At 36.9% G+C, this 24,076-nt stretch overlaps 1 protein-coding gene across 1 annotated transcript in view; it reads left to right on the forward strand.

Moving 5' to 3' along the window:
* LOC124713192 (RAB6-interacting golgin) overlaps positions 1-24,076 on the forward strand; it is a 59,220-nt gene that overhangs the window by 29,874 nt on the left and 5,270 nt on the right. Inside the window, exons 4-5 of the mRNA XM_047242930.1 lie at positions 11,210-11,350; positions 23,835-24,057. Of these exons, the coding sequence (XP_047098886.1) occupies positions 11,210-11,350; positions 23,835-24,057 (364 nt within the window). The remainder of the gene's footprint in view (positions 1-11,209; positions 11,351-23,834; positions 24,058-24,076) is intronic.

The following is a 24,076-nucleotide window of genomic DNA, read 5'->3' on the forward strand; positions in this document are numbered from 1 at the left end:
ACTGTCTGATAGAGATCAGAAATGAGATCCGTATACTTGCTGCGTAAACTTGCTCTTAACTTACCAGTGACTCCTGTGATGTCATTTCTGAACATTTGTCACCTGAGTCGGTTGTTGGGTACAAGTGGACAAGTACAACTGCAGTCTCATGGCATTCCTGCTACATGTGAAACTATGTTGAAAGAAATTTCTGCCATTAAACTGTAATTTACTGTTCATTTATTTCACACAGTCATAATTTTGGCTATCTAGCCTTTCTCAAGTGCAAGTTGAAATGTTTCAAAATGTGTGACCTTCCTGAATGACAAAAGCAACTGTGGGCATACCAATATAATTACTAATCAGTCAGCAATGAATATTGGTCTGTTTATACATACTTTTATATATGTAGAACTTTTTTGAAAAATGCTGTAAATTTACTTTAATATTTAATACCTATTCAGAGAATGTCTTAACAATTAGGTTTACACGTATACAGTTTCAAGGCATTACTGAGTCTATATCGACAGTACCAGAAAATGTGACCTGAGAATGAAATGCAATTTCTAAATGATGATTAATTGTTGAAATACATTACAGAAATGAATGGTAAGTTGCCATGACCACATGGCAAAAATGCATAAATGCAAGTTGCCATGACCACATGAATACAGAAATAGTGGGTGTTTTTTGTCATATGGATATAACAGTGGCATTGCTCTGTGCTCAGTTTTCGTGTGATGTAGCACATACGTCATATGGTATTATATTTTGGGGTAACTCTTCCCATTCTAAAAGGATATTTTTGGCTCAGAAACTGGCGGTTCGGTTAATAAGTTCATGAAGCTCTTGTTGATCTCTGTTCACGAGTCTGGGTATTTTGACATTGGCCTCTCAATATATATATATATATTCCTTACTATCATTTATTGTTAACAATATTAGCTTATTCCCAAGAATATGCAGCTTTCACTCGGTTAATACTTGGCAGACCTGCATTTGGATTGGACTTCCTTAACCCGTGTGCAGAAAGGTGTGCAGTATACTGCTGCAACCATTTTCAATAAGCTACCACTTGAATTCAAAAATCTTAGCAGTAATCCACGCGCTTTCAAATTGAAACTGAAGAGTTTCCTTGTGGGTCACTCCTTCTATTCTGTCGATTGCTCCTCAATATGGTCCTATGGAACTTGACGTGTAAATAAAATAAATAAAATAAAATATGTTTTCTCATGGTAGAGGTGGAATAAACGAGAATATAACTAATTTGTTTGCATTAGTTGAAATCTGTGTGTTTTTCATCTGAAGCACAGACTATAGCATGAAACTTATTCCAGATATCACTTCTTGTCTAATGGAACACATTTCTAATTATGTACTTTGCATCAGTTAATTTTCATCTGACATCTTCCACAGTTTCACACAACATAGCTTTGTTAAAGGCCAACTGATCCTGAGAAGGTCATTTTGCCTTGTCAGTGCTATTTTTCAGCAGCAAGATAATGTACTCATCTTCTGTACTAACAGTAATTCACGACTAGGCTTACACTCCTACATGCTTCAGTAAGAGAGAACATGTCGAGGAATATGGGGAAACCACAGTGCCACAGTTCTCATACTTGTCATACACACGTAACTACACCAAGAGTGAATGAAGCCCGTTAGCACTGATGTAACAGTGATACCTTGATTTGTGAAGTGTGTCACCCTCAGCATTATACTGATACTCACTCCGTTTCTAATTTCTACTGTCTGACGTGTGCAGTGGGTGGTATATCACTCACACCAGTGAAACACAACACAAGAAATGTTGTCTCAAAATGATAGTAAACAATAAGAACTGGAGACAAGTGTCTTGTCAATGGTAACTGTATTTAAAATTGACAAGAAATGTTTCAGTCAGTGAATGCATATCCATCTCGACCAGTTTCCAAGTGAACTTTGCAAATGGAAGTGCACACAGTTGACTGGAAGAGTGTAGTGTTGATGTGTCAAGTCGTGATTTGGTCTCTTTTTAAATGATGCAAGTTTTCAAATGTACTACAGCTTTTTACCCACAGTGTATGGGTATGAAGATCATTCTGGAGCTGGTTCTGTGGTGTTTTGGAGATATTTTTCATACCATGACTTGTGCCCTCTTTTCAAGTTACTGTGAATGTGAACAAGGATTTACGTTTCACCAGTCTTAATGGCCAAGTGTTGCCCTTCTGCAACCATATGATCAGTGCGCTGTGTACTCACTCATTTTCTGGAAGGACAACAGCTGTATTCACAGGGCTGTATGCATATGTTCCTGGTTTGACGAGTACTCAGACACCATATTGCACTTTGAGTAGCCCACTAAATTGCCTGATCTTAATCCAGTAGAAAATGTCTGGGACTATTTAGAAATGCAGGTGAAATGTAGCAGTTGACGTCCCCACCACTTGGTAGCTCTACTGGATCTAATCACCAATGAGGAACTTCAGCTGCATATGCCATACCTTAAGGAACTTATGGGCAGCTTTTTGCTCCGTACTCTGTAAATGACTTTCTTTCAACTTGAAGTGACTCATTAATTTATTAAAGCAATGAATGTACCTTTGATTGTTGGATGTACCATGAGTGTTGGGTAATATTCTGTGACTGGGGCATTCACAATTTGTATTTGGATTCTGTATTACTTTCCATAGCAAATTACGGCAATCATGGTGGGCAATAAGATAGTAAAAATGAATGTAAGAGTAGGAAAATCAGTATTTGTAGGTTGGCAAATTCACACATAGAGCAGGCCAAATTAAGGTAGTTCATACTGTGGTCACGTATCTCTCTCTCTCTCTCTCCCCCCCTCCCCCCCTTTCACTCACTCCCCCCCCCCCCCCCCCCCCCCCCAATCTTCATCTCTCCTATTTCGTTCCATCCCCATTGTTTTACTTTACTCCTTGTTTCACTTATGCTTATCTGTAGACGTTTGAGGACTCTTGCCTTTTATTAATTTGTGCCCAGTTGATATCAACTTCCGTTAACAATCAATACTTTGTACAATTGCATTGTTGTTTTCGTTGTTGATACTGTTTCATTTTGGCTGTATATGATTGCAGCAGTAGGTGTCATTGAAATATTGTGATAACATGTCCCAGTATAAGTCAGGTTTTATTACACAAAACATTTAAGCATTCAGTAGCCTCCTGTGACTTCTGATTTCAAACACACTCATTATGAAAAGTAAGGACTGTTAACCCAACATTGCCCCCCCCTCTCTCTCTCTCCAGCAGCATTCTGTGTGGAATGAGGCTTTCTTCTTCTCTCCCAACACTCCTCTGTAAAACTGGCCAAGACAAAGTGGGTGCATGATATATGCTTAGATGAATTATAAAATGTTAGCTGCCATCTGTAAATTTGGAATGTAATGTATATTCATGGATACTAATTTGTTTCTACATTTTTCATATTAGGAATTATTCATCAGGAAAGGACATAATGATCTATGCACAATAAAGAACAGTGGAAGTGAAAATGTAGGTATCTATTTGAATATATTCAGTAGATTTGAGGTTACCCTCAAGAGTAAAATTATGTGGTGATGGGAAACAAGTTTTGCATGTGAAAGTGAATGAGAATGAAGTTTTGTAGATGCAAAGCAAATTTTTCAAATATTCAGTGGTGTGGTAGTTTAAACGATAAAATAGTCTAGCCATGATGTCACTTGAAATGATGGACTCTCTAATTCGAAGTTATTAGTGGAATTGAAGTTGATGCATGTCATGCTGTTTCTATTAATATAGAAATGGATTACTTGTATTAGATGTCATAACATTGTGTGGCGAGTCCCAGGAAAGGCCTACTCCACATTTGAATTTATTCTTCCTGGAAGGGAAAGAAATCATTTTTTTCCTTGCATTGAAAGACTTTTAGCATTTAGGAAATAAAATCTTTTTAACATATCGAAACTGTCTGATGTGTTTCTACTTTTTTCATCTGTCAAGTTAATGAACTATTTTGTGAAATATGTTATCCAATAAATTTACTGTTACGTTTTGATAATACAAGCTCATTACATAAGTTAGTCTTTGGTGTCTGTTTAGATTTTGGTATAAAATTTGTATTTAATCTATAATTTTTGATTTAAGTCGTTTTTTTGTACCTTAACATAGATGGATTTGAAATACTCAGTTTGAACTGATGACCAATCCAAGAAAAGTGCAAGTGGTAGTGCTATCATTGGTACACTTTTGTGAGACTCAATAGAAGGAGGGCAAGAGGTGCATTCAAAGAAATGCAATTTTGGTGTGTTAGTGCCATTGCCACTAAGTTCATATTTAAAGTCACTATTTACGGCACTTCATTCAGCTAGATAAATGTTTCTTGCCATATCAGATTGTTTTATGCCGAGCTTCCAAAGACTTCCTCTGTCATCATCATCATCATCATCATCATCATCAGGAGTTACTAGTCATTCTAATAATACATGTTGTCATTTTGAATGTAGTTAACTGAATTATGCCATGGTGATGTAACAGAATTAACATATGATAGCAGAGATTATATTGATGTCTGTGATGGAGAAACATTGGTAGCGATGCTGAGTCAGTTTGGTGATGGATAACTCAGCTTATTTCTTTGTAGCCTTTCAGCATTGAGCATCTGTTTCCATGCACTACCATCTAACAGAATCAACATTGCTACTAATATTCCTCGTCATCAAAATAATCTCCGTAGCATATGGAAGTTTTGTGACTCCTCCTATTACTTAATTTGCTCAACTAAATACAAAGCTGGATAGAAACGGGGAATGTATGCTCTATGACTGTTTGCCCGTCAGCCAGGAAATTGTACTCGGCTGCTAGTCTTTTGTCCCCAGACGATCACCTACTACAGGTGTTTTGTTATGAATGTTGATGATGCAATTAAAGAAAAGGGAACAGTGGGAAAACTGCAGATCAGCAATAGACACTAATTGAATTTAACTCCAAATATATTGAAAAAAAAAAAGGCACAAACGTGAGGCAAATCTGTCACACAGTTTTTATTGAGTTCATTCACAAATCTGAGTGACTTTGTAAACTGACACCTTGCTGTAGGACAAGTAATGAAATGGAAGATCCATCAAGGTAATGGAAACTAAGCAAGAATTCATCCAGTTGTATTGGTATTAACCTGGTTCTAGTCTCCTCTTCTCGATGGACCACAAGTTCCTCCCTCAAAACTGAATATGTTTTTAGGTACTGAATGTTGTTAAACAATAATGGACACAGCATCACTGTTTTTAGTTTCCCTTGTTCATACATTTATTAAATTTTACTTGATTTCGTCAGTGGGTACCAGCTTTTTAACTCTTCTATTCATACATCGCAAAAACCAAACTAACCCAGACATCAGTGACAGTTTAGTGACAACACATCATAGACCTCATCCTTCCATTACTCACAGTTCATAAAAACGTACTTATGTAAGTACAGTTCTTTACTTAAATCATTATAAACACGTTTATTGCAACACAGGTCAATAACACATCTATAAAATGCAGACTAATAAAATTTAGTTCTTGTTCATATCAACAAAAAAGCTCACAAAGATACTGAAGGACACACAGATGTTAATTGAAACAATTCGGTTGACAGACTGAGTTCCATACATTTCATTAATAAAATGAGATAAATGACGTAATGTTGTTCAGTAACTGAATGATGCAGAGGCCTTACAACAGAATGGTCCAGTAAGACATGTCGAAACCTACCCTGAAATTGTTACACAGGAAGAAGACAATGAAAGAAATCCACTGCCAAAATTTTAGCTGCTAAGTGGCACTGCAGCTATTTTGTAAAAAATGTTGAACTTACACATTTTTGCCGTATGAAGAACAGCTTATAACAGCCCCTTATACAGCCCTACCTGCCTAGCACGCAACTTGGCGAATCACTCACGCAATACCATATAGTGGAATTATCCGGAGTTCACAGACACAAATTTTAAGCACCTAAAGCCTGGTTTACAATGGAGCAAATGGAAGCAAACATGTGGTGAATGAATATTTGCAGAAAATTCACTAGCATTTGTTTGTGTATGGATAGAATTGTTTATACCAGAGGGAACGGAAGAGAACATGAGGTAGCGAACATTGCCTAGGAATGCTGTGTTATTAGTTTTTAGTTTTTGGAGCTAATATTCGTCATACAGGATACAACTCTATCTTGTTAGAGCCACAATGCGAAACTTTGCTATTCAGTGAGGATTATTTTGCTTGGCGGGTGCGCTGTTCTTGACGGAGTATGCAAAATGGTGTAGTGAAGGAAGAATTTAAGTGTCTCAATTTGTATGGAAGTGTGACGTGTGGACATTGTACACTTTACATGGAATTGCATCTCCATCTCTCTTTAGCAGTGGTCCAAAATTTTCCTTGTATGTCGGTTGCTGTTTGTTCCCTAGCTTCTCATTACCATTGAGGGAGAATTTATAAACAGAACACTAATTACTGATGTTGAGCATAATCTCAAGAGATGCATGTAAGGTCTAATGGTCATATTCTTTTTTTTCCCCTAAAACAAAAATTGTCAAGTGGCAAAAAGCATGCACTTCATGATCCAGAGAGCGTGGGATCAAATCCCGTTCACACCACAACTTTTTCACTATGATTTTTAACCGAGCATACACTTCTCACAGATGTTGGAGTGGCCACAAAAGACATGTGTTTCAGATTCCACGTTAAACTGCAGGTCTCCATTTTCTGATTATGAAATGGGAGAAGGTTAGGGACAGACAAGTAGGTGCAGTGGCGTCCAGTTGAAAGACATGCAAGATACCTACTGGGTAAACCAGACAAAATTCTCTTTTACTTGTACTTGTTAGCTTGTTTGCTCCAGTGAAAACCTGGCTTAAACTACACAAACACTTTTTGGATAACTCCATATCAACAGTTCAATTCTTGCACATGTAATTGTGGTTAGCAGAAAAAATAAAGTCATGGCAGTGTTTGATGCCACAGACGACTTCCATCAATGAGGACTTGTAATTTATGAAAATGAAATGTGTCTTGCAGTACTACATTTTATAACAGTTCCTGTAGGCCATTCCTTATAATGATGTTTGAATGCTGTACACTTGACTATCAGTGAAGCAGTTCTTTGTTTATTCCCTGTATTTGTCACTAAAATTTGAAGTGTCTATTGAATGACAAAAACAAACATTTTTCTTGCATCAGGCACACCAGACAAAGGAAAAATTGATGCAGTCAGGCACTTCGCAGTAACTACTAGTTTTATTGATAGCTGAGTAGTCGGCACAACGGAATGCCATGCAAAGGGGCCCGGGTTCGATTCCCGACTGGGTTGGAGATTTTCTCTGCTCAGGGAGTGGGTGTTGTGTTATAATCATCATCGTTATCATCATCATCGTTATCATCACCTCATCCCCATCGACACGCAAGTTGCCGAAGTGGCGTCAACTAAAAAGACTTGCACCAGGTGACCGGTCTACCCGATGGGAGGCCCTAGCCACACGACATTTCATTTAGACAGAACTGGGATGGGTCGGAAATGGTCCCAGCCATTGTTCTGCCTACCAGGAATACTTGATCAAATTTGTAAAGCGTGCCGAAGAAAACTGGTAATGCACAAGTGATTGGAGCTTAAGAATACTGTTCCGCTGATGAACCTGAAATAAGAGAGAGCTATCGGAAATTATGTTGGCTGATAATTTCCTGAAAAATGCTTTCCAATGTTGAAAAAATTCATTATCGAGAGGATGAATTGTACTAGTAGTTCCAAGTGGAATCCAGATTAGATCTACAGATTTTGCATCGTCCTCAACAGAAACGGGCATCATTATGTCCAGACTATGAATCCAACAAAAGAAATGAATTACTTTCTGCAGCTGGTAGGAGTACATTTCAAATGAAATGTTGAAAAATATTTCCCATTTTTCCAGGTTTTCATACATCAATTACAAGATTTTTGCAACTAAACTGTCCATATTTTATTTTTGGTCCTAATTTGCCTTGCGGTTCTTGAAGACAGATACACAACTGTGGAAACAGTAAACCACTCAGACTTATCACTGGCATTGTCATATATGAATCTGTCATTGCATTCATTGATTGGGCAACCAACTCTGTCCTTTTTTTTTCCACCCAGAAATGATAAAGTAGGATGTGCACACAGTTCTTTCACGAAACCTTACTGATCACTGTCGTAAACAGCAGTTGCGGAGATAGTAGCTAGTTTGGTCTTTACATCAGCTATGAATTTCTCTATAGCACTGTCTATCACTGGCAGCTGCTCTACACATTTACGTGACGTAAACTTGGTAATTTTGCTACTTCCTATTCTGTACCATTCTTGAACCTGCTTATACAGGTCCACAAAGCCTGGAAATTAGCAATGTTCATGCCAGATGCAATTTGGAGGCCCAGTCTCAGATCTCTTACCAGCAGTTCTAAATCTTTTGAACAGTTTTTCATTCAGATTGTTTCGGGTTTCCGTTTGGCACATATTTCTTTCTTCATGTAATTCATTCTTCCATTTGTACAGTTCATGCTCCGATTTTACAAAACGAAAACGTTTTTGCACACTGCGTAACTTCCGTCCATCGTTTAACCAATGCGTGCCTTTTCTTTGTCGCCGAAAGCTGTCGCAGTACGTGTTTTTTTTTTTTTAGGCTTGGAAGGTATTTTTCTTCAGTACTGTCATTGACACAATTGACGTCGTCCATACCACAATTCATGGAATCGTCACAGTTATTTCCAATTTTGGTAACGAATCCACAATTTCAAATGAAATGTCGATATATCATTTGAATGAATGTCAAGGAAATCAACTAGCAAATGACACATACGTACGTCCTCAGGAGAAGTAGGTGATTTCAGCTGGAAACCACGTTCTTCATATTTTCCTCATTGCTAAATTAAAAACGTTAATTGGGTTCTGCATTACTGTGAAACTGGAAGAAAAAAAAAGGTACTATTAGCAGGCAAGCCTTACAAAAACACAATAAATATTAATTCAGCTTTATCTGTATTGGCAATACTTACCAATACGGCAAAAAACAACTGATAATTTGTAATAGATGTTACTTGAGGGGCTAATTTGAGAGAATAGTAACTGTCTACTGTAGTGTCAGAGAAACTATCAACGAATGGTAACCTGAAATGTCCTTTACAAATTACGATCGGGTTGTGTCATGGTTCCTATTTACAAATGTACTGCCGACCTCAGCTGTGTGTGTGCGCGCCTCGTTGCACACGCACAGTTGCTACAGCACCATTAGGGGTGTACGTTTGTACCATCGCCTGGCGTGCTACGAATTTGGCAATTTTCAGCTATTTTCTAAAATTTTGACAATGCATTTCTTTTGTTGTCTTCTTCCTGTATAAAAAATTTCAGGGTAGGTTTTGACATGTCTTATTGGGTCATTCCCTTGTTAGCACAACTGACTGCAAGTGCGGACTGAAAATTTTTGGGGAGGATAGTGTATTTGTAGACAGGCAAAAGAGTATCTTATTATTTCAGTAATTACATAATAATTTATAAAATTGTGAGGTAAGAATTTAGAATAGGTAACAGAACTCTTTAATATGCCTCTGCTGTAAATTATCTGTTTACAAATGTTTAACATTGTGTTTATGTATATAGATTCTTAATTAATGACATAACTGCGCACTGAAGGGTGTCACACAGTTTAGGAAAATTAAGCAGCAAAAGTAGAATGTGGATACTGAGAATTTAACAAGTTGAATCGTTAAACAAAATTGAATATGTCTGAACTTACTTATAATTATCTGCTGCCAAGTCAATTAGTTTTTTGGATGCACAAAGATAGTTTCTGGGGAAAAAAACAGGATTCAGGACTTTCTGCTAAGTACTGTCAATCCCCTCAAAACTAATTATTAGCTCACACAAGTATCTCCATTAGATGCTGTTTTAGTAATTTCAGTTACACATTAATTTTGATGAACATGGTTTAAAACAAAACAGATTATATCAATATAACCAATAGGCTAAAAATGACCACTTGAATAATAAATCAGTGAGATATATTGCACTTACAGCACTGCAGTGACATTGAATATATGCAATATACACACAGCATGTTTAGTCACACGCTGTTGAAATATAAAAGAAGAAAATAGTTAGTGACAGGAGTATAATAAAAGCAGATGGAGAGGCTCCAACTTGCTGTGTTTCACAGTCCCTGGAGAGAGAGTGAGAATTGCTTAACTGAGATAAATCAGGAAAAGGGAAGATGTTAGCCATGAGTTTGGAAACACAATTGCAAAGAAGAAGCTGTTATGACATTGCTTACTGCGTTACTGTCAGTGGAATTATGATGCCGGATGCTCGCACTGCAAATGTTGTGATCATATAGTAAAACCAATGTAGTTGCCACAAGCATCCTGTCATGAAATGTGCTAGTCAAACCGGACCACCTTCACACAAGGCTGCTGCCAAGGTAATGGGGAAAAAAAGCAGTGGCAATGATTACTATCTGCAATGTAAAGATGTCCATGATCTGTAACTGAATGGGCTTACAGGGCATCGTCTCCATGTTTTTGTGAACATGGGTGTCACACTGTAATGTGCATCCACAGATAACGAACGGAAAGGTTCGTGTAGGCAACATGATGGGGGTGAAGGTGGAATGGCTGCTGCCTCCAGCCAATGGGGTGGCGCGACCTCTTGTGCACAAGTTGGCACCTATTCTCTGAATGCTTGAGGTATTATCCCTCTTCGATGGTTTGGCTGCAACTTAGATTCGGATGTAAGGACCCTAAACTTTACGGATTTTTCCTGTGTTGGATACTTCCTAAATGAATTAAATGGTGAATGTGAAAATTACTTTGCCCCACCAATTGATGGTCCTCCAAGTAAGCAAGCCAACAGTGGCATCTGTTGGCTGGAAGAAATTGATCTTATAACATAAAAAGATTTTTAATTAATTATCAATTAGGTCTGCAGTGAACTCAGAATTTTCTGAGCAACTTGAATTTGTGATTCCAGTTATTAAATTAATGTTTGGTGCTCCTTCTTTGTAATGGGGACAGGACTGGACAGGAAAGCAGTTATGGCTTTGCCAACTCGGTTGTGTACCTCCAAAAACATCCGTTTCACCACAAAAAATTCCATTTTCATACTTTGCTCAGTTCTGCAACTATTGCAAATTTTTCACACTTCTTATTTTTCAAATCTCACATGATTTCTTTGTAATTGATGACAGAAGAATAACTGTACTTCTCTTTTCCACTTATTAAAAAATAAAGGAAGAAGCAAACTCATGAAGAAGCACGGAGATTACAGCAGATTCAAGATGAACTTCAGAAGCTGGATATGTTGCTGAGCAATGATGTTGCTATTCTCAGGAACCAAATTGAAGAAGTGAGCCTTGAATTCATGGAAGCACAGTGGGTAAAATTGTTTCATTAATGTTAATTTATATTTATAAATAATACAATAGAAAAGAAACATGGTTGGCAGCCTGATGGAAAGTGGACAGTCTACGTTAAAAAAACATGTAGGTGCATCATGGAAAACTGTACTGCATGGAGAAGGCTTTAGTTGGCATTGATTATAAAATGATTTAAATAATGAAACACCTTTCAAGTTACATATTTTTTCCAAGTGTAGCACAATATGTTTCGAACATTTATTCTTATTGTCAAGTGCAGATATTTACATAAGTATTATGTATGATGTTTATATGTGTGTTTTCCCAACTCTCTTACACTGTAATCATCTTTTTGAGATCATACTGCAGTTGGAAAACTGGAAAAAATAAATCTTGTGATTTTATTTACATCTCACATTGTTTGTTTCTGAACTCAAAATATATTATAGAGATATTATGACAGTATGATTTCCTAGATTCAAGCATAGAAAATCACAACAACGGGTGCAATTTCAAGGTCTACTGGGGAGGGGGAGTTCCATTGAACAAAAACGACATGGGGTAGGAATTAGACACCCTTAAGGAAACTGTAGTGGTTTATGACTTCTCTAGCTCAATGATAGATAAAAAGAAATTAGTGAAACAATAGAAAAAGTAAATTATCAACTCAGGAATATACCAAGTCACATCTAAAACTTGCTCAAGCTATTACATAGGACACAGACTGGGAGGAACTTCTACACTTGACACACTGAACATCTCAACTGTTACACACATATAACCAGTTCACAAAATCATCAGTAGTGGCACACACCAAAAATGCTGGCTACCCAATCAGAAATCACATGCAGTGGATTTAATGGATAACTGGAAATTTTTGTACATCATGAAAAAGGTAAAGGTAAAGTTCTGCATTCTGGCCCTAGATGGCCAATTGGGCCTGACCAACTGCTGTGTCATGCAACTGCCAATGGCGTCATTGGATGCGATAGGGAGGGAAGCTCACCACGCTCCCTGTTGTTGTCAGGTTTCTTGACCTTGAAACCACTACTAATTGGTTGAGTTTGCTCCTCGTTTGGCCTCACAAGGCTCAGTGCACCCTGTACCAATTCTCCCAACAAGGAAAATTCCATGGCAGTACAGGGAATCAAACTTGGATCCTCTGCATGGCTGTCAGCTGCACTAACCAGTCAGCTATGGCCGAAAAAGCATCACAAGAAGCAAAGAGGAAAAAATTATCAATGGTAGTCTAGATAGTGAATCATTTAATTTTTTCATCTGTTGCTCCAATATGTAACAACTATGGTAAATTCCATAAATTTCATTTCTTCAGACTCTCTACCCAAAATTTTCAACAAAACAGAATATAAGGCATAATCAGTAATTTAAAAGTTGGTAATAGTCAGTATAGATAAAATAAATGTGTAAGTGAGCAACATTTTGTAACTAATGTAATCCACAGGAAATGTAACTTCTCTGACTGCATCCAAGCTCTCTGAGAAACTGTACTGTCATAATAGTTTTGTAACATCTTTTGATTTCAAAAACAAACAGTGTCATGGTGATTTGTATGTGTGTGGTACCCTTGTAATAGAGGAGGCAGAGAACCTGTAAATAGACAGGCAAGAATACTATTCCTAATGTTATTCTATAAAAAGCTTCCATGATTTGTTTTGTCTGGTTTTCCGATTGCTATGTAACCTCAAAAAAATGACTACATGCTTGCAAAAATTACATGTAATGTTTGTTAAGTATTTGCTCTTGACAGTGAGACTAAATTTTCAAAACACAGTCTTCTGTGGATGAAAAATTACAGAAGTAATGCAGTGTTTCATATCTTGAACATGAATGACACTGTTGTAGGTTTTTCAAAAACATTGATTATGATGAATGAAATTAAGGTTGTGAAATGATTGATTGTGAATGGAAATTCTGTTTTTAAATATGTGAAGTATAAAAAAAGAGAAAAGGTGTGACCTTCCCAACCTTTTATCACTTTTTAATAGGTTTTTCTGTCCTTGCTGTTTCTGCTACCTTCCAAATATGAACTGTTTGTACAAATTTGCAAATCTTTATGCAGCTGTAATCGTGTATACAGTTTTTGGTGAATGTCTTTTAATCTGTCATTGCCCCTATCATAAATGCTTTTCTTCAGAACCTCATATGATCTGATTTTTATTGAGCCCAGAAATGTTGTTACACATGAATATGAGACAACTCATAATTACAACTTGTAATAAGAGAAAGCAAGAGTGACATCTGTGTAACAAAATAAATGAGCTAAAATGTTAAGGAAACATTTAACTTGGTTATTTTAAACTCATAACAACAAAACACATACTAAGAGAACATTTAATTTGTTTAGTTTAGACTCACGGTAAAAAAAATAATAGTTACATCTATAGAATGAACTAAATCAGCTATAAACCTCTGATACGAGGTATGTTCAAAAAATTCTGGAACATTGTTGACAAAATTTTTTTTGTGCTTACCTTTTGCTTATTGTTCATGGTCTTCTTCGAAATACTCTCCTCCACAATTACACTGCTGCCAACACCATTTCCACTTCTGGAAGCAGTCTTGCTGGATCGCACAAAACATTGTCTGCGAATTGTCTTTTATCTCACCTATCGTTGCAAACCTTCAGCCTTTCAACAGGGTTTTCAACTTTGGAAATAATAATTTAAAAAAAGTCCGCTGGAGTCAGGTCTGGAGAGTACGAAGGATGAGGCAGCACAGTGATTTCATTTTTTGTCCAACAGGGATGAATGTGTGGGTGCATTATTGTGATACAAGAGCCATGAATTAATTGTCTTTCCATATTTCAGGCCGTTTCCTTCTCACATTTTCTTGCAGGCATTGCAACATATCTCGATAGTACCATCAATTAACAGTTTGCCCTGTGGCATGAATTTCGTTGATATTCCTGTTGTTTTCATCGTCAGCAGAAGTCAAAGGGTGTTCTGAAAAAGTGTCGTCTGTAACTTCCGTCTGGCTTCTTTAAACCAAGTGAACTATTCATAATACCGAGTATGGCGGAAGCACTCATCATCGTAGGCTTCCTGCTTCGTTTGGTGGTGCGTGTCTGTAATGGTTTTCTTGAGTTTCATGCAAAATTTAATGCAGACACATTGCTCCTCTAACTCTGCCATCTCAAAATTCGCAATCTGTGTGACATAACATTCTACTCAATACAGCAATGAATAATAACTAACAGACATACAACAGTGAAACTTCCAATAGTTCCACATTAGACAAGTGTGTGTGGAGGGTTGCCAACCACATGTCACTCCAACTCACCGTTGGCGTGAAATTACAAGTGTTCTGGAATTTTTTAAACAGACCTTGTACTTAATAAAATATTCAGCTCACTTATTTTAGACAGTAATTCTTGTGAAGTAACATTTTTACTTTTGATCTGAATAATACTGTATCCAGCTTTAAGCGTTTGGGTAGCTTGTTGTATGGAACAACTTCCATGTACCAAACAATGCTGTGTTCTTTACATAGCCGTTGAGTGATTATGTAGTTGGAATGACAGGTATGATGGTGTTTAATGTGTCTCTTTTTTGTAAAGATGTGTGAATTTTCATGGATAATACACGAACTCGTGAATATAAATAGAGGGTGCTGGCAGGATATTGGGCTCTAGAAATAGATGTTAGTGGCAAATGAGAGAGGCACTGCCTCATTAACTTGACTGTTCTCTTGTTCATAGTAAATATCTCTCTCTCTATGTGAGACAACTCAAAATGGAATGCAATACATGAGCACTGAATGTGCAAATGCAGAGTATGTACATTTTAGAGTTTCAATCCCAACTATTTAGGACCTTTTATGTATAGCAAAACTGCTTAGTCTATTTTCTTTTTTATTTATGTCCGAGTGTAAAGTGCTATCTATCCACACCCAAAGGAATTTAGTGGTTACATCTTGGCTTATAAGCACATTTTTCGGATCTGACATATATCCTTAATGAAACTATATGTGATGGGTGAAAATTTATACACACATATATGTTTTTACTCAGTAACAGTTTGTTTTTAACCAATTTACCAACTTTGAGCTCAGTGATCTGAATACCATGTATTGATGTCATCAGTAAACATTACTGGTAGACCCTTCGGAATGTTTTGGGACAGATCATTGATACGTGTAATAAACCAAAGTGGATCAAGTGTGGAATAGTGAAGAATGCATTGTCTCATGACCTGCTCTTTTGACTGTATCCTGCTACACTTTTGAGGTGATTATAATTCTTTGTGCTCCATCTGAGAGAAATGACCTAAACCAGTCATTGCATGCTACCTTAATGAAATGCCAGTCAGTAGGCCCAAGTCTAATACTCAACCATAATCATTTTCTGAAAAGTGACAAAGTACTGTAGTTACCCTCTTACATTACTATCCACTACTCTCAAGTCCAGTAAGCAATCTGTAAAAGTGCAATATGCACTACTAGTGAAGAATATTTCAGCTACCTTTTCAAACAAATGTGTTTTAGTAATCTTTTTCAGTTCTTTTGGCAAATTATTGTACAATTTTATCCCCTGATTTAAAATTCATTTTGAGTTTTTTGTTTGATTTTCCCGGGCTAAATGTATCTAAACTGGCTCTTGTTCCACTATTATGTGAAGAACTATTAGTGCATTATTTAGTAATAGTTTCGCTGATTTGCACCACAGCTTGGTATATGTACTCACCAGGTGCTGTAAGCATACCCAGTTTTTTAAATAGCTCTTTACATTGGACCTGACTACTGCTATCAGTTATTTTTCTTTGGCACTTTCCCGCAGTTTAAAAACTGTGTCCATCTTTTGTGCCTTCGATCCCAAGCAAGGAATCCGGAGCCAAGAATTAAGTGTGTATCACCAGAAGACATTGGCTTTTACAAACTAGTGAAACACCATAAGGGCATAGCATGCTGATGACATTCTTTTTGCCAGTATCTTTGTATGTTCACTCCATGTTAGTTGACAATCAGTGTTCATCCCTAAAAAGTTGATATTTGCTATACAATCTATAGATTTATCATCTATGTTTAAAGTGACAGAGTTGCTTCTTTTCTTTATGCTGATATGCATACTGTCCATTTTCATTATGTTTTATGTTCAACGTTAATTTATTACATTCTGCCCAATTGTAAACATCCTTGATGGTTGCATGTGCTTGCTTTAATAGAGGTTCCGATGTTTCATCAGCGACCACCATGTTGTTGTCATCAGCAAAGAGAACTACTTCCCCATGTCTTATACTGTCTGGAAAGTCATTGATATATGTTAAGAACAGAATTGGATGTAATACACTACCCTGAGGAACACCTATGTTTATATATTTCTTGTCTGACAATTCTTTTACTAAAAAATTATCAGCAGCAATTGTGTGAACAATCTCCACCTTTTGCACCCTGTTTTCCATGTAAGACTGAAAGCAGTCAATTGCTCTACCTCTTAAGCCAGTGCTTCTAGCTTCGTCAATAGTATTTTATGGTCAGCAGTACCAGAAGTCATGAAAAAGTCTAAGAAAAAGTCTATAATTCAGTCATCCCTATCAAGAGTTTCAAGCATCACTTTTGTGAATTCTGCAGTGGCCTATATTGTACTTCTGTTTCTGAATCTAAACTGGACTTTGTTAAAGTGATTGTATTTACTCATGTAACTTGTCAGTCTGTCATTGATAACTGCCCACATGGCTTTGGACTATTCCTTGAGTTGATTATATATAAATTGCTGATTGTACAGTTTCTCAACAATGTGAATAATCTTATCGAGATATTTTTATATAGTCTCAAGTAGTCATAAAACAACTTATTGTTTGTAGACCTGCTGCATTTACATCTACATACATACTCCACAAGTCGTCATACGGACGGTGCGTGGTGGAGGGTACCCTGTACAACTAGTTGTTTCTTTTCTTATTCGACTCACAGTCAGAGTGAGGGAAAAACAATTGCCTAAATGCCTCTGTATGAGCCCTAATTTTCATATCTTATCTTCGTGGTCCATATGTGGAATGTCTATTGACGGCACTAAGATCATTCTGTAGTCAGCTTCATATGCCGGTTCTCTAAATTTTCTCAGTAGTGTCGTTTGAAATTAATGTCTTCTTCCCTCCAGGGATTCCCACTTGAGCTCCCACAGCATATCCATAACACTTGCATGTTGATCAAACCTACCAGTAACAAATGTACCAGCTCACCTCTGAATTGCCGTGATGTCTTCCTTCAATCTGTCCTGGTGCAAATCCCAAACACTCGAGCAGTAATCAAGAATGGATCTCAGAAGCATCCTGACTGTGGCCTACTTCACTGGTGAACTACACTGTTCCAAAATTTTGCCAGTAAACCAAAGTTGACCATTCGCCTTCCCAACCACAATCCTTACTTGCTTGTTCCATTTCATATCGCTTTGCAACGTTTTGCCCAGATATTTTAATGATGTTACTGTGTCAAGCAGAACACTAGTAATGCTGTATCTGAACACGATGGGTTTGTTTTCACCACTCATTCACACTAACTTACATTTTTTTACACTAAGAGCCTACTGCCATTCATCACATCCAACTAGAAATTTTGCCTAGGTCATTTTGTATCAATCTACAGTCACTTATCTTCAGCACCTTCATGTACACCACAGCATCATCAGTGAAAAACCACAGATTGCTGCCCACTCTGTCTGCCAGGCCATTTATGTTATATATAATAGCAAGAGTCGTATCACACTTCCCTGCGGCCCTCCTGATGTTACCCCAGTCTCCAATGAACACTAGCTGTTGAGGACTACATCCTGGGTTCTATTACTTAAGAAGTCAAGCCAGTCATATATCTGGGAGACTGTTCCGTATGCATGTATCTTCATTACATTCTACAGTGAGGCACTGTTTCGAATGCTTTTCAGAAATCTAGAAATATGGATACTGCCTGTTGCCCTTCATCCATAGTTTGCGGACTCAGAATATACTCTAGAATTCTGCATCAAACTGATGTAAAGGATATTCGTCTGTAATTTTGCGGGTCCATTCTTTTACCCTTCTTATATACAGGAGTCACATGCAATTTTATCAAGTTGTTTGGCACTTTGCACTGGTTGAGAGATTTGTGATAAATGCAAATTAGAGGCCAGTGATATAGAGTACTCTTTGTAAAACAGAATTGGGATTCCATTTGGACATGGCAACTTATTTGTTTTCAACTCTTTCAGTCATTTCTCTAGGCCAGGGATGGTTATTACCATGTCATCCATACGGGACTCTGTGCAATGGTCAAACGATGGTACACTTGTATGATTTTCCTGCATGAACGATTTCTGAAACCTAGATTATAAAACTTCGGCATTCCTTTTGCTATCTTGTACTGCCAAACCAGACTGGTCAATCGCTTAGTGATTTTACATAGGACCAGAATGTTTTCGGGTTCTCTGCTCTATCTTTAGCCAAGGTATGATGGTGGTAGCTGTTCTACAGAAGAAACTGTATGTAATTTTTTTATTTTTTTTTAAATTTTTGTCAAGAAATTTGTATTTTTAAAGATAATAATTTCATACTAGATTTTTGCATTGTTACATAGATGTAAACCTGATTGGAAATGCTGTAGCATAACATTAAAGCAGAGTACCCATCAATTCATCTACCTTGCCATCATCATCACAGGCACTATAGATACCCGTCCATGCAGCTTTATAGTGCAAATGTGTGAAAGTTGCTACATTGTTTTATTACTCACTGAGAGTCATTTATATACATATTGGTATGTTCCTGTCTGTTTATGTGTTCAAGACATCCATATTCAATGTCAAACAGTTGTTATCAGATTATCAGTGGTCAATATAAATAGACTATTTCGTCTTTTGTTTTTTAACTGATGATCAGAATTTTTGAAGGTTTAAATATTATTATATACAAGTAAGAATAATTAAAATCGCATGCACAAAGATTCCAACTGGAAAAAGAAAGATAGGAAGAAAACATGAGCACAATTTAGAAAGTTAATACCATGATTAAAATGATGTGACAAAGGAATAGAAATAAAAAAAAATTACAGTTAAACCAGTGAATTGAATAAAAATAACTATAAAAGTCATTTCGATAAAGATGAAAAATTTTAAAGCACATGACAGGATTCGAACTCACAACGTTTGGCATGTGAGGACTTTGTTAACCATTATGCCACACAACCGATCTATAGAACAAACAATTTTTGAAACTGTAGAGCATCACACTAAATTACATTTTTTTTCACTGGTTATTCAAAAAAGAGTTTCCACCAGGGCAAATGGCTGCAGGGTGTGATACCTGGGACCTTAACCTACATCACCGTATAGATAGTTTCAAAAAGTCAATCCCACCATTGGAGACTTTTTCTTGTTAGTACATATTCTGTACTAATTGTAATGTTCACCCCGTTAAACATATCCTGTAATTCTTTTTCACTTTCACTGAGGATAGCAATATCATCAGTGAACCTTATCATTGACAACTCTTCACTCTGAATTTTTATTCCACTCTTGATTTTTTCCTGTCATTGCATCTTCAATGTATAGATTGAACTGTAGGGTCGAAGGGCTACATGCCTGCCTTAAACCCATTGCAATCAAAGCACTTCATTCTTTGTGTTTCACTCTTACATTCCCCTTTTGGTTCTCGTTCCCAGCTTCCACATATTTTTCTGAGAATTTCAAACATATTGCACTATTTTACTTCTTAAAATATTTTCAAGGTCAGCAAATCCTGTGACCGTGTCTTGATTTTTCTTAAGTCATGCTTCCATTATCAAGCTTAACAAGAGAGCTGCCTCCCTAGTGCCTTTATGTTTCGTAAAGCCAAAGTGATTGTCGTCTGATAGATCCTTAGTTTTCTCTTCCATTCTTCAGTATGCCATTTTTGTCTGCTGCATGAGGTGATAAGCTGATTGTGCGGTAGTTCTCTCTCTTATCTGCCCTTGCTGTTTTCAGGATGTTTTTCTAAAAGTCTGACAGTATGTCTGGATGCATATATTTTAGAAACCATTTTGAATAGTTGTCTTGTTGCCATTCAACCCCCCCCCCCCCCCACCGAATCATTTTAGAAACTCCACAGGAATTTTGTCTAAGTGTTGTGTCTTATTTGTTTGCAAGTCTTCCAAAGCTCTGCTAAACTTGGACTCTTAATGCTGGATCCTCTTCCATATCAAAACCCATTTACACTTCTGTCACACCATCAGACAATTCCTCTCCCTTGTAGAGACCTGCAATGTACTCTCTCCACCTGTCTGCTCTTTCCTTTGCATTTAACTGTGGAATTCCTTGTGCGCTCATAATGTTAGTGTCCTTGCTTTAAGTTTCACTGAATGCTGCTCTGACGTTTCTGTACGCCAAATCAGCCCTTCTGAAGAACATGTCTTTTTCAATTTATTCACATTTTTCCTGCTGCTATTTTATCCTTGCTTCCTTGCACTTCCTATTTTTTTCTATTCCTAAGTCTTACTGTACTCCTGGCTTTTCCTGAAGATTTGTATACTTCCTTCTTTTGTTGACCAGTTCCAGTATTGCCTCTGTTACCCAAGGTATCTTTGCAGTTACCTATATTTGTCAGTCCAAATTCTGTGAATACGTATTTTAGAAGTGTCCATTCCTCTTCAGCTGAATTACCTATTGTAGTATTTATTATTGCAGCATGTACAGCCTTAGAAAATTTCAAATGTGCTTCATCATTCCTCGGTACTTCAATATCCCACTTCCTTGCTCATTGACTCTTGTAACAAATTCTTTTAAACATCTGTTTGTGCTTCATCATTATTAAATAGTGATTCGAGTCAATATGTGCTCCTGAGTACGTAGAGCAATCTGTTATCTGATTCCAAAATCTCTGTCTGATGATGATGTTATGTAACTGTAATCTTCTTGTGTCTCTAGGCCTCTTCAAAATATATCTCCTCCTCTTGTGATTAATGAATAGTGTACTTGTTGTTATGATCTGAAATTTATTTCAGAACTCAATTAGTCTTTCTCTTCTCTCATTCTTCTTACCAAGCCCATATTGTCCCCCAATTCTGCCTTCCATTTCTGCCCCGGCTGCAGCATTTCAGGCTCTCATGATTATTAGATTTACATCTGAACTGCATGAACTCTATTTTATCTTGATTCACTTTGACCCCTACCTTCTGTGTATAATTGTCCATTTTCTGGTACATTTCTTTCAACTCGTGCTTTGATTCACTTAGTAGTACTATGTCATCTTCATATGCAAGACAATTGAAGTTACCATCCATCTCTACTCCAGCCTACTCCTGTTGCCTACACACCTATGAAGGTGGATGCATTACTTTTCAGTCAACCTTTGTATATGGAGTTTCTTGAAAGAAATTTCCTCCATTTGACTGTTAATAGTACAGAAACCAGATGGCAGTTATAAGAGTCGAGGGACATGAAAGGGAAGCAGTGGTTGGGAAGGGAGTGAGACAGGGTTGTAGCCTATCCCCGATGTTATTCAATCTTTATATTGAGCAAGCAGTGAAGGAAACAAAAGAAAAGTTTGGAGTAGGTATTAAAATCCGTGGAGCAGTAATAAAAACTTTGAGGTTTGCCGATGACATTGTAATTCTGTCAGAGACAGCAAAGGACTTGGAAGAGCAGTTGAACAGAATGGATAGTGTCTTGAAAGAAGGATATAAGATGAACATCAACAAAAGGAAAACGAGGATAATGGAATGTAGTCAAATTAAGTCAGGTGATGCTGAGGGAATTAGATTAGGAAAGGAGACACTTAAAGTAGTAAAGTAGTTTTGCTGTTTGGGGAGCAAAATAACTGATGATGGTCGAAGTGGAGAGGATATAAAATGTAGACTGGCAATGGCAAGGAAAACGTTTCTGAAGAAGAGAAATTTGTTAACATCGAATATAGATTTAAGTGTCAGGAAGTCATTTCTGAAAGTATTTGTATGGAGTGTAGCCATGTATGGAAGTGAAACATGGACGATAAATAGTTTGGACAAGAAGAGAATAGAAGCTTTTGAAATTTGGTGCTACAGAAGAATGCTGGAGATAGATGGGTAGATCACATAACTAATGAGGAGGTATTGAATAGGATTGAGGAGAAGAGAAGTTTGTGCCACAACTTGACTAGAAGAAGGGACCGGTTGGTAGGACATGTTCTGAGGCATCAAGGGATCACCAATTAAGTATTGGAGGGCAGCGTGGAGGGTTAAAATCGTAGAGGGAGACCAAGAGATGAATATACTAAGCAGATTCAAAAGGATGTAGGTTGCAGTAGGTACTGGGAGATGAAGAAGCTTGCACAGGATAGAGTAGCATGGAGAGCTGCATCAAACCAGTCTCAGGACTGAAGACCACAACAACAACAGTTCATTTATTTTACGATCATGATTTTTGGCTTTGTAGCCATTCTCAAGTGCATGTTGAAATGGTAAAATATGTTTGACCTCACTATGACATGTCATTGTCAAAAAAGTATAGTTCTGGTCTTATGTAGACCAGTTGTATTACAGGATACGAGTACGTATCGAAGATACATAGTATGGCTGACATTGTGCACAATGAGAAACCTTAACATACAGTTAACATCTAATATATTCCTGTGACCTCACAGGAATATATGTCAGCCATAGTATGTATCTTTGATATGTACTTGTAGCCTGTAATACAACTGGTGTATAAGATCAGAACTATATTTCTTTGACAGTGACATGTCACGTGCAGATCAGACATGTCTTACCATTTCAACATGCACTTGAGAAAGGTGAAAAATCTGAAATCATAGTTGCAAAATAAATGAATGATTAACATTCAAGAGGCGGAAATTTCTTTTTTTTTTTAATATATCTTTTGGATAAGTTTCTTCATATCATCATGTTTCTATTTCTGGAGGTAATATAGTGTATTCTTTTTTACTGAGAAAATCACTTAAAATGGCCTAAAAGGCCAAAACCAGGCATGAACCAGTAAAATAAACACAGCTGAAGTGGAAAAAATACCACCATATTTTTATTAATCAATACATATGTAGCTGACTGATAATTAAAAATAACAGTGCATTTTCAGAAAATTTTTCTTTCTTACATAGAAAGGGCTATTCTCTTTCTGATATGCATTGAAATTTGTTTTGTTGCATAAGTGTATGTTGTCTTGATGCATGTCTGTGCCTTGGTAATGTCATATGAAAGTGTGATTTGTAGGATTTTCTGCTCTTGTGTATTAATATTTTTGGTTCTGTCAGAATCTTCTCCCTTGAGTCTCTTCGAATTTTTCCTTTCACACGCCAGCTTATATTATTATTTCTCATAGGATACTGTGAAATTTTACTCGTTCTACTAAAATGTATGAATATACGTCTGCAGCTTTGATGTAGGCCCTGCCACTGTTTATATTATCTTTTAATTTAACATGATAAATTTCTTTCTGCTCCAGTTAAGTATTTTGTACTTATTGGTAGTAGTTTCTAAACAAATCTACCTTAGTGCTCACAGATAACACACAAAAAGTTACTTGTTACATATTTTGTTTTATGCAGAAAACGTTACAATAGAGCTGAAAAGGAGTTTCTAGATGCTAAGATGCATCTCTTCAGTAAGCTAGAACGCAAAGAACTTCTGACTGAACATTTATGTACTATAATAGAGCAGAATGAAATGCGAAAAGCCCGAAAATTGTCAGAACTAATGGACAAGCTAGAGTTGTCAACATCAGTCGAATTAAGTGAGGAAGAGAGGCGCACTGCAGCTGACAACAAAGTGGTGAGTACACGTCCTGTGC

Source organism: Schistocerca piceifrons, chromosome 1, assembly GCF_021461385.2.
Source record: "Schistocerca piceifrons isolate TAMUIC-IGC-003096 chromosome 1, iqSchPice1.1, whole genome shotgun sequence".
Taxonomy (NCBI): Eukaryota; Metazoa; Arthropoda; class Insecta; order Orthoptera; family Acrididae; genus Schistocerca; species Schistocerca piceifrons.